Raw genomic sequence first — 12,600 nt, 5'->3', positions numbered from 1 at the left:
TACCATCTTTTGCTGGTAAGTCCCAGATAAAGAATCTCACCAAAGTGCATAGGGATCCCTGACCCATTGTCACCTACCACAATAGTATTCTGAAACCAGCTGCTTTCTTCTAAAGCAGAACAACTAAATAAGGAGACACTAACCTTTGCCTCATCTGCATTCATGAGCTGCCCACAGAGTAGGAACCCCTCATACTGGCTCCAAGGAACCACTGGCTCTGGGAGGTCTCGGAGGTAGAGTTTGAACAGCGAGGCCACGGTGTGCACATCTGTGTCTCTGGAAGAAAATAAGCAACATACTTTGAACAGGAAATTCCATAACTCTCTTCTCTTCCACCTGCTACATAGTCTACTCCGTTGAACCATGGGCTCCAGAGGACAGTTTTGGTTGAGTGCCATCACAGCCAAACATTTTTTTGCTAATTTGTACTTTTAGTGCAACAACCCTGCACACTTCTTTCTCTGCATCTTCCAACCCATTTTCTTTTCTTTTTCTTTTGTTTTGGGGGGGGGGGTCCGGTCGTGGGGCTTGAACTCTGGGCCTGGGCGCTGTCCCTTAGCTCTTCAGCTCAAGGCTAGCGCTCTATCACTTGAGCCACAACGCCACTTCTGGCTTTTTTCTTTTTGCTTATGTGGTGCTGAGGAATTGAACCCAGGGCCTCAGGCATGCAAGGCAAGCGCTCTACCACTGAGCCACCTTCCCAGCCCCCAACCCATTTTCTTAAAGGTAAAGTCAAGGCCCACTTTCCCATGAAACCTCTTTTGACTATTTTGGTCTTTGTTGCTTTCTACTTTCTTTAAGTCACTCAGTACCTCACAGCACTGTCAAATTAGTCTGTGATGTTTACGTGTTAACCTCTTTATATCCTTAATGCACCTCTATCTTTAATCTCCCACTGCGCTTATAATGAATGAGATCCAGTCATGTATTTTCCCCATAATTCATTCAATCAGTAGGCAGTGTAGTTTTCATTGCTACATTTTTTTAGTACCATTGTTTTGCTTTTGGACAGCACTGGGATTTCAGTAGTAAATCCCAAGGGACATTTGGGGACCTTTGGCTTCATCAGGCCACAGAGGGGACACAAGTGTTATCAAATCCTTACAAAATTGTGTGGCTGGTGCCATGGTATGAGACTCTGTCTGGTATGGAAAGTGCATTGGATAGATGTGTAGAAAGTGATGCCCAAGGAGAGGGGGGACCAAGATGGCGACGGGGCAGTAGGGAATCGCCACAGCTCTCTCCAACCAAAAAGAGAGTTCAAGTTCCAACCTTTAATCTCCCCAAGAGACCGACAACAACAAAAAGACGAACACTCAGAGAAAAACCAGAGGTGGAAAATAACAAAAAAAAGAAAGAGAGGAAAAGAAGAATTTCAGAACAGAGAAGAGCGAAGACCCCTCCCCCAACCTTTACTGGCCGCACGGCAGTGCGCCAAGCCGCCGGCCAGCCGGCCCGGCGGGGGGCTGCCGGAGCCACAGAGACACAGGGGGCTGCTTGCAGATCACCAGGTACCGGATTGCAGAACAGCAGATCGCCAGGAACAGAGAAACCTACCAGCCGGGAGTCTCCACGAGGATCCCACCCCACCCATCACTCTCCACCGGAGCGGAGAGGCTCCATCCCGCCAAAGCCGCCCGGCACCAGCAGCGCCACAAAGGGACCTGTCCGCAGACCACCCGCCCAATCGCGATCGCAACGACCCGGCGGGGGGCCGCCCAACCCAGCCCGCAACCACCCCAACTGAACTCGGATTGCAACAACAACTGACGGACTGCAACAACAACTGACGACCTACAGGGTGAGTACCCAATAGGGGACAGTGAATCCCTCAAGGGAGACCAGAGCTGGAGGGAATCCCCAGACCCTGACCTAGACTCCCTACCCCAACACCCGGACCACAGGACCCACTAAAACTGGGAACTGTTGGAGAGCTCCACCAGCCGGTGGAGCACACCCTGCTGGCCAGGCCAGAGCAAGAGCGCCCCTGGAAGGGAGCTTAAATGCTCAAGCCAGGAACAGTGCCCCTGGGTCAAGACTACCAACAGTAGAAGAAATTTGAACTGTGTCCTCCAGGCTGCATAACCAAGGTGGTATACACATTAGCACAGGCCTAACGAGCGCGCTCCAGGCTGGGGCCGGAACCAGGCCAGGGGACCGGCGCCTGAACAAAGCAAAAAGGGTCAGAAGTGGGGCTGTGGCTCAAATGGTAGGGTGCCAGCCCTGAGCTGAAGAGCTGAGGGACAGCACCCAAACCTAGAGTTCAAGCCCACAACCAGCCCAAAACAAACAAACAAAAACACATCAGGAGCCCATAGCAGACTCCAGTATTTGGGAGAGTGCATCCAGAGCATCTGATCTTCCCAAGAGCACCCGCAGGAGCAAACACAAGCAGTCTAGGCTGCTCAACCCTTCCAAAGGCGGGAATTGCTACAGCAGAGAGCTGAGAATCCTAAGTGAATAGCAGCTGGAAATAGGCTCCCAACAGAATCCAGATCAGGCACAGACTCTCTCTACCAATACAGAATCAGCAACCAAGCAAAGACAGACACACCAAAACAAGATTGAAGAGCAGTCTCCTGAACCCCCATGCGAAAATCACAGAGAAAAATCACAAGGTTTACCACTACCCAGGACAGCAAGCTCACCTCAAAAGCCAGCAGCCACGCAGGGGAGAGCCCCAGTGGGAGCAAAGCAGGAATGGAAGACAAAAACTACATCCAAGGGTTGCTGGAGGCAATGACTCAAGAAATAAAGCGAGAAATGGATCAGAAATTGAAAGAGCACAAGGATGAACTATCAAAAGATATACAGGATATCAAACAAAAATTGGATGCAAAAATAGAAGCTGCACAAACCTCAGTAAGAAGTGAGATAAACGCCAAATTAGAGGTAATGCATACTGATCTCACCTCATTGAGAGGTGAGATCAGTACTCTGAGAACCAACATTGAATCCATAAAGGGATCCATTTCCACCATGCAAACCACAATAGAAGCCACGGTCAACAGAGTGAATGAAATGGAAGGTAGAGTGTCAGATACAGAAGACAGAATACACCAACTGGACCAAAAAGTGACAGATATGGAAAAATCACTCAAATTAAACCAAAGGGAAATTCAAGAGCAAGCAGATAATGCTAAAAAATTTAACTTTCGCATAATCGGAGTGGACGAAGGTGAGGAATTCCAGAGCAAGGGAATGCAACACCTATTTAACAAGATAGTCAATGAAAATTTTCCCCACCTCAAAAACGACCATCTTAACTACATCACAAAAGCTTATCGAACACCCAACAAGCAAGATCCCAGGAGAAACACTTCTAGGCACATAATAGTAACAATGATGGATCTGAATAATAAGGAAACAATCCTGCATGCAGCAAAAATGAAGAAGGAGCTATACTACAACGGGAAAAAAATTAGAATCACTGCAGATCTCTCCACACAAACAATGAATGCAAGAAAAGCCTGGGAAAGCACCATACGAGCCCTGAGAGCCAATAACTGCCAACCCAGACTGATATACCCGGCAAAGCTAGCATTCACATTCGATGGAGAACTGAAAACTTTTAATAGCAAAGAAAAACTAAATGAATAATAAACATTAAGCCAGCATTACAAAGAATTCTAAGAGGGGGGACACAACCTGAAGAAAGCAACCAGGAACTGGGACCTGCCCCAAACAGGCATTACTCAAAGTCTAACTGAGCAAGCACAGGAGGAAAGGAAAGAAGAAAAACTTAGGAAAACGGAATGGCAGGGACAACAATGCATCTCTCTATACTTTCTCTTAATATAAATGGGCTGAATTCGCCAATTAAAAGAAAACGAACTGAGGACTGGATCAGAAAACAAGACCCATCCATCTGTTGCCTTCAGGAGACCCACCTCTCAGCCAAACATACAAACAAACTCAGAGTGAAGGGGTGGAAAAGGATCTACCAATCAAATTCCCCCAATAAGAAAGCAGGTGTAGCTATCCTGATATCTGACAAAATAAACTTTTCATTAAAATCAGTACAGAAAGACAAGGACGGACACTACATATTAATAAAGGGAACAATCCAAGAGGAGGATATAACCATCATCAACTTATATGCCCCAAGTATTGGTGCACCCAGATATGTTAAACAAATGCTCTCAAACTTACAGAATAAAATAGATCCCAATACGATAATACTAGGAGACTTTAACACGCCACTCTCACCAAAGGACAGGTCTACCAACCAGAGAATTGGCAAAGAAGCTACCGAATTAAGTGAGGCCATACTTCAAGCGGAATTAACTGACATCTACCGAGTATTTCACCCTAAAACAACACAGTACACATTCTTCTCAGCAGCTCATGGAACTTTCTCCAAAATAGACCATATCATAGTTCATTCAAGGAACTTAAGCAAATACAAAGGGATCGACATAATCCCCTGTATCCTATCTGACCACACTGGAATCAAGCTAGCTCTCAATAACAAAGCATACCGCAGAAATTTCTCTAATACATGGAAATTGAACAGCACACTCCTTAACAAGGCCTGGGTAACAGAAGAGATCAGAGAAGAAATAAAGCATTTCCTAGAACTCAATGAAAATGAAAACACCTCACAAAGAAACTTGTGGGACACAGCAAAAGCAGTCCTGAGGGGCAAATTTATTGCCCTCAGTGCCCACATCAAGAGAATGGAGACAGACCAAGTAAATAATCTCATGTTGCAACTAAAACAGCTAGAAAAACAAGAAAAAATGGGACCTAAAGCTACTAGACGAAGCCAGATAACCAAATTGAGAGCAGAGATTAACCAATTAGAAAATCAGAAAACCATAACCAAAATAAACCAAACAAAAAGCTGGTTCTTTGAAAAAATAAACAAAATTGATGGCCCGTTGGCAAGATTAATTAAAAAAAGAAGAGAGGAAACCCATATTAATAGGATTAGGGATGCCACGGGAAACATCACAACACGTACCCAAGATATCCAAACAATTCTAACAGACTACTTTCAAAAGCTATACTCTCTAAAGGAAGAAAATCTGGCGGAAATGGATGCATTTTTAGAGAAATACAAGTTACCCAAACTGAGCAAAGAAGAAGTTAACCAATTAAATAAGCCAATATCCTATAATGAGATACAGGAAGCTATCAAAAGTCTTCCAACAAAAAAAAGCCCAGGACCAGATGGATTCACAGCAGAATTCTATAAGACCTTTAAAGAAGAACTAATACCCATACTCCTCAAGCTCTTCAGAGAAACAGAGAAGGAGGGAGCTATCCCAAACTCATTCTACGAAGCCAATATCACACTCATCCCCAAACCAGGCAAAGACCCAGCCAAAAAGGAGAATTACAGGCCAATCTCCTTGATGAACACAGATGCAAAGATCCTTAACAAGATTCTACCTAACAGAATCCAGAAACACATAAAAAAATAATACACTATGATCAGGTAGGCTTCATCCCAGAGACACAGGGATGGTTTAACATACGTAAGTCAATAAATGTAATCCAGCATATCAACAGAGCCAAGGTCAAGAATCACATGATTATCGCCACAGATGCAGAAAAGGCCTTTGATAAAATTCAACATTCATTCATGCTAAAAGCTCTGGAGAAAATAGGAATAGAAGGAACATTTCTAAAAACAATAAAAGCCATTTATGACAGACCAATAGCCAATATTATACTTAATGGGGAAAAGCTACAACCAATCCTCCTAAAAACAGGAACAAGGCAAGGATGTCCACTGTCTCCACTCCTCTTCAACATAGTCCTAGAACCCTTAGCCAGGGCAATAAGGCAAGAAAAAGACATTAAAGGGATCCGCATAGGGAAAGAAGAAGTGAAACTATCCCTTTTTGCAGACGACATGATACTATACCTCCACGATCCCAAAAACTCCATCCCCAAACTTTTAGAAATCATAAGTCACTTCGGCAAAATAGCAGGATACAAAATAAACCCACAAAAATCAGTTGCCTTCCTATACACTGATAACGCACAGGAAGAGAGGGAAATAAAGGGAGCAACCCCATTCACAATAACCTCCCAAAAAATAAAATATTTAGGAATTAACCTAACCAAAGATGTAAAAGAACTATTTAATGAGAACTATAAAAAGTTAAAGAAAGAAATTGCAGAAGACACTAGGAAATGGAAAGACCTCCCATGCTCCTGGATAGGCCGACTTAATATAGTAAAGATGGTGATACTTCCAAAACTAATATACAAATTCAATGCAATTCCTATTAAAATCCCAATGACGTACATCACTGAAATACAGAAAACAGTCCAAAAATTTATATGGAACAACAAAAGACCTAGAATAGCCAAAACAATTCTAGGGGATAAAGACAATATGGGAGGGCTATCCATGCCGAACTTCAAACTCTACTACAGAGCTATAATCACAAAGACAGCATGGTACTGGCACAAAAACAGACCCGAAGACCAATGGAACAGAATAGAAGATCCAGATATAAATCCACAGGCCTACAGCCAGCTGATATTCGACAAAGGAGCCAAAGACATACAATGGAAGAAACACAGCCTCTTCAACCGCTGGTGCTGGGAAAACTGGGCAGCCACATGCAGAAAACTAAAAGTGGACCCCAGCCTATCACCATGCACCAACATCAACTCAAAATGGATTAAAGACCTTAACATTAAACCTGAATCTCTGAAACTACTGCAGGACAGAGTAGGAGAGACACTTGAACTAATAGGCACAGGAAGGAACTTCCTGAACAGAGTCCCAGGGTCACAACAAGTTGGAGAGAGACTCGACAAATGGGACTACCTTAAAATAAAAAGCTTCTGCACAGCTAAATCTATCGCAACTAAGCTAGAAAGACAACCAACTAATTGGGAAAAAATATTTACCAGCAATATATCAGACAAGGGGTTAACATCCTGTATATACAGGGAACTCAAGAAACTAATCCCTCCCAAACCTAACAAACCAATTACTAAATGGGCAAGGGAACTAAAGAGGGACTTCTCAAATGAAGAAATAAAAATGGCAAAGAAACACATGAGGAAATGTTCATCATCCCTGGTGGTGAAGGAAATGCAAATAAAGACAACCCTGAGATACCACCTTACCCCAGTCAGAATGTCCCACATCCACAAATCAGCCAACGACAAATGCTGGAGGGGATGTGGAGAAAGAGGAACCCTATTACACTGCTGGTGGGAATGTACACTTATACAACCACTTTGGAAAGCAGTCTGGAGGGTCCTTAGAAAGCTAAAGATTGACCTCCCTTACGACCCAGTCATACCACTTCTAGGCATCTACCCTGAACAACAGGAACCAATATACAAGGACACGTGCACCTCCATGTTTATTGCAGCACTGTTCGCAATAGCTAGGATATGGAAACAACCTAGGTGCCCCACCACAGATGAATGGATCCAAAAATTGTGGTATCTATACACAATGGAATATTATGCAGCCATTAGAAATGACAAAATAATGGCATTTGCAGGGAAATGGATGGAGCTAGAAGGAATCATGTTGAGCAAGGTAAGCCAAGAACGAAGAGACAAACGGTACATGGTCTCCCTCATAAGTGGATGCTAAATCCAAAAGGTTAGGTGATACGACAAAACTAACAGGACTTAAGAAACAAAGAACTCCCGCTCATCTGGTTGAACCACTACTAAATATCCTCATGCTGCTGATCACAAATATGGTATATAACATGTGAACACTGTTATATATTACAGACTGTGGTAGACAATTTGCTCCAGGGAAGTTAGAATGAACTTGTGACTTTGAAATTATGTAATCATTTAATCACAATCAAAAAAAAAAAAAAAGAACCTCGGGGAAGGGAGGGAGGGAGGGGATGGTAGGGGGAAAACAATGGAGGGGGTAACAATGTTCAAGAGGAAGTGTACTCATAACCTCACTCATGTAACTGTAACCCTCTGTACAGTAGCTTTACAATAAAAAAAAAAAAAAAGAAAGTGATGCCCAAGCCAGAACTGGGAAGCCATAGATGATTCCTCAGATAAAATAACACCCCAGATAAAATCTGAAAAGTGGCGAGTTACAGCGTAAGGCATGTGTGTCTTCCTGGAGAGGAGGAAAGGAGGTCCTGTCCCTCATTACAAGGACTGAGCCAACATTCAGATGAGTATCTGGTTGATGCAAAGAAGCAAGGCTTTGTGGTTCAGCTTCTCCAACTCATAGCAGGGTCTGAAAAGCCACAGCTAAGAGGTAGAGCTGGACCAGCACCTGTATTTATGTAGCTTGCAAACGGAAAATGATTCTCAACATTTTTAAATGGCCGAGGGAAAAATACTTTTAAAAATTGTCTCACAGCTTGTGGAAGTTCTATGAAATTCAACACAATAAAGTTTTAGACCCCCACATACTCATTGATCTATGCAATTCTACTATGCTTCCTAAATGTAAGAGCACACACTGCTCATAGCTGTGGCAAAAGATCTCTAGCCTGAAAAATCTAAATATTTACTATGTGGCCCATTATCAAAAGTTTGCTGACCTCTGGCTTGGAGGTAACTGAATTTATTTTGCAGCATTATAAGAGAAAATAAATCTGAATCTCCACGTACATTCACATACTGCTTAACAAAGAGAACATGTTCTGAGAAGTGCATCAGGTAATTGAGTCACTATGGGAACTCAGAGGGTTTACACATACCTAGATGGCTTGGCTTATTGTGCTCTTAAGCTCTATGGTCCATATATCTGTCTGTCTGTAGTGGACCATTCAGCAAAGGGGAATGAAAGCCGACTGGGATGATATTCCTCTGGGAGGAGGGACAGGAGGTAGGTTTGGACAGCAGAAGGAAAAGAGAGATATTTGGGCCAAGAGAAAGAAAAGCATCAGAACTTGTCTATAAAGCTCTGCCTTGAGCTTTGTGTACGATATTTTGTTTTTATTCTTGGTAGCCAGTTGTTGTTCGACAGTTCTCTCCATTCTCTGCCCCTCCTTCATAGCCTATGAACTTTCTACCTCTAAAAGAAAACACAGAGCTGGCACAGATCCCTGCCTACGCTCCATGGCTGCCCTCAGGAAATCTGGGGCGGAACTGTTCCCTTAACATGGAGATTCTGAAAGGTCCTACCCTGCTGAATTGCTGTCTAAAAATATCTCTGAACAGAGCTAGCTGGGAAAAGTTGTCAACACATGATGGGAAGTTCCCAAGGAATAGACATAAAGACAATCAGCTGACAATCTGCAGGAGTGGCATTCTCTTCATGTCCCCATGAGCAAGCCAGTCTAGGGATTCTAACACACATCCAATTAACTTCCAAAATCTCTTCAATATAGGAGCCCCAAACTCATGCAAAACCCTTGAAGCCCCTCTTATCCTTTAACTGCCCTATTCAGAAGGTCATTTGGTTTTTTTCCCAGGATCCTGCTCCAGCCTCTATCTGGTAGCTCTGCCTCCAGCTTTCTGTTCACTGATGCTCTGCCTGGACCAGCCCCCAACACAGAGAAAACACAGAATGAACAAAGGAAACAAGGGATTGAGATGAGGAAAAGAACACAAATGACAAGTCAGAACTGGATTCTTGGTAAAAAAAAAAAAAATACCATCCATTAAAAAAAATAATAAGTTTGATCAGAAGAAACTAAAGACAATAAAAATCTTCAACACTAGAAAGAGAAAGTGATTATAGCCACATACAAAGATACAAATGAATATAAGATGGGTCAGAATTATAATAAAAGGACAGACGGACGGACACACACACACACACACACTTGGGACTGTGAACCCTCCACATTGTCAGCCTGATATTGCCAACTGATGACCTGGCTAACGTCTCATTCTTGTTATTGGATCTCAGTATAAACTTCATTTCTTTTGGCGGAAGCAACCTCTCATGTCAAGAGTTCCCTGTTCTAAGTTTTCATAGTTCTCTTAACACAAGGGAACTTCTACAGTTGGTTCTACACATTTTTATGTGATATCTATGCCCCACCAAATTAAGACTGACTCAGATGTCATTCTGATAGTCTTTTCGATGCTTCCAGCATCATTTTTCCTGAATTGGCTATCCTCCAACCTAGCAGAAAAGCCTCAAATGGATGTATACATTCAAGCACTAGGCACTGTGTGGATTCTGAATTTAACAACTCATTCACCCGAAGTTACCTTAGGCCCCTCAGAAGGCTCCGATGGCCCTTGCTTTGGAGAGGACTGCTAATGATGTGGAATATCCATTTGGCCTGTTTCTCACAGAAGTATAGGTATGGGAAATACCCATGCCTAACACAGAACTGATAAGGAAAATGCTAACTTTACATTTCTATCTCTAATAAGAACTTTCCACACCTGTGCTAGAATCTCCAACACAAGAGTCCCCATGTAGATTCGATACTAGTGAGCCAATGGGGGATTCTTCTGGTGGAACACACAATTTGGGCAATGTAGAAGATCTAAGGAAGCATCCACTGACCTGCTGATGGGGACATCAGAAAGGGGCTCTGTCCTCCCAATCCCCCTCTGCCACTCAGTGATTTCTAAAATGTATTGTTTCAAGAGGTTAAAAGATATCTATGGGGATGGACATGTGGCTCAGTGGCAGAGTGCTTGCCGAGCAAGCATGAAGCCCTGGGTATGATTCCTCAGTACCACATAATTGGAAAAAGCTAGAGGTGGAAGTGGCTCAATGGTAGAGTGCTAGCCTGCGCAAAAGAAGCTCAGGGACAGTGCCCGGGCCCTGAGTTCAAGCCCCAGGACCAGCAAAAAAAAAAAAAAAAGAGTCTATAACTGATGTAAATGTTTCCAAACCCTACAACCAAACAAGAGGTCAATGAAACCAGCACAAATATCTCTGAAGGGAAAGTGACCCATGTTAGACTGACTCTCAGAAAGCCAGTCTGGCTTAGAGGTAGCAGAGAGGGAGGCCAATCATGGATCATGTTCATCTGAACTGTGTGTGGTGTGTGGGAGATGGTGAGGATCAGGTCAGGAGAGAGGGGGAAGGGAAGGAGGCTTGGAGAGTCATGGGGGAAAAGATATGAGATCTACTCTTTATTTAGGGCCCAGGAGCAGGCTCCAAACTGAGACTATAGCAGTGAGCACAGACAGAAACAGATAGACCTCAGAAATGTTACAGAGGAAAGATGGGCCATGCTGGGGTAGAAGCAGGGTGGTGGAGAAGGGAAACACCGACAACGACCACACAAGCCCAATACTCAAGTCTACAGCTTTCCCCTCTGTCCTAAATAAGCTTTGGGGGACTTCAGTGTTTGAAAAGAAATGGAATTTAGGCTTATCATATTAAATCTTGCCTTGTGGGTTGGTAATTTGGAAAGAGCAATGGATGTGATGCCAGTAGGACAAGTATCTGCAGGTAACCCCAGAATGGGCATTGCATAATAGGCACAGGGGTGGAGGGTGTAGCAGCTCAGCACAACCCAGTGGGAAAGCCCTGCCAAGTGGCAGGAGGAGGAAGGAGGAGAAGAGTTGAAAGGAAGTGTCGTTACACCTGACATGTCCAGAAGAGGGTAGGCAGCCGCCACAGAGGAGACTTGGGAGAACACAAGGCTGTCACAGTCATATATGCTCCCCACAGAAGGCACAGAACTGAGGTAAGTCAGGGAGTGCTATAGTCTTGGAGACTAATTTGAAATGTTCATTCTTCTAGAACACAGAGGAAGACCCTAAGTGCCATGGATATAGTAGATTCTTAACCACGTTGTCTGTATAGTCTTCTCTTCCAGGCTTTCCTAGAAAGGGTGGGTCTCAGATTCTGTATTCCCTACTCTTTCAGCCTCTTCCCTTATATTTGAAGCATCACTTGAATCTGTTCAGATCATTGTCTCTTACCTAAGCTCTCCTAGCTGGGTTCCAGGTCCCAAATTCAGAACTGTGAGAACAAAAGACCTTTTTCTTTTGTGAGCCAGAACTCCTGAATATGTCTGTGTGCATCTGTAGCTCAGCTAGCAGGGAGAGGTAGAAGAGACAGCATATATATCACACCTCAGGCAAGGACAGCATACCTGTCAAAGGAGGGCCGCTCCCCAGCGTCAAAAGCATCTCTCAGTTGCTTAACGAGGTTGTCCTGCCCAGGCAGACGGAAGATGCCCTCTTCATTCACACCATGTTCAAGAATGAACTCTGCACACTTCTCTACCAGGATGGGCACCGGGTGAGAGCCAAACTTCTGTTCATAGGCCACAGTTTCATCCAAGCGCTGACCAAACACGGCTGGGAAGAAAAAAGAAAATGAAACCTGTCCATCGTTCTGACTTTCCTCAGATCAGCTGATAAGTCAAAGTGCTTGGCCCATTTCTGAATTTTTCTATGTCACTTGCAAAGCCAAACGAAATAAGTATCAAGAAATGGGAGGGGAGGGGTACATCCAAGCAGGGGTGGGGTTGATAGAGTTAGGGGAAGAGATTTAGCAAAATAAAGAGGAAAGGGGAGGAAGAATGCAGTTAAGAATTCACTGTATATACCATGGAATTGAGGAAAAATAAGGGGAAGGGCGCATCAAAGGGAGTGAAAATGTTGAAGGGATGACAGAGAGCAAGATGCATTTATATACATAAACTGATTTGTTAAGTGGCAAAACAATCTCAATACATGTCCTAAAAATTAAGAAAAGTGAGG

The 12,600-nt window shown here is 43.6% G+C and overlaps 1 protein-coding gene across 5 annotated transcripts in view; it reads right to left on the bottom strand.

Annotated features, from left to right (window-relative positions):
- Positions 1 to 12,600, bottom strand: part of Arhgap25 (Rho GTPase activating protein 25) — a 95,372-nt gene that overhangs the window by 14,110 nt on the left and 68,662 nt on the right. For all 5 annotated transcript variants that reach the window (XR_006147883.1, XR_006147884.1, XM_042683072.1 and 2 more), the window contains exons 5-6: positions 11,988 to 12,195; positions 144 to 276 (exon numbers count right to left, since the gene is read on the bottom strand). Coding sequence is in view for 3 of the 5 variants with exons in the window: in XM_042683072.1 (XP_042539006.1) it covers positions 144 to 276; positions 11,988 to 12,195 (341 nt within the window). In the remaining 2 variants the exon portion in view is untranslated. The remainder of the gene's footprint in view (positions 1 to 143; positions 277 to 11,987; positions 12,196 to 12,600) is intronic.

Source organism: Dipodomys spectabilis, unplaced genomic scaffold (genome assembly GCF_019054845.1).
Source record: "Dipodomys spectabilis isolate Male_0828 unplaced genomic scaffold, ASM1905484v1 ptg000079l, whole genome shotgun sequence".
Classification (NCBI taxonomy): Eukaryota; Metazoa; Chordata; class Mammalia; order Rodentia; family Heteromyidae; genus Dipodomys; species Dipodomys spectabilis.
The sequence above is the reverse complement of the archived record's forward strand: the minus strand, read 5'-3'. Positions and strand labels throughout refer to the sequence as shown.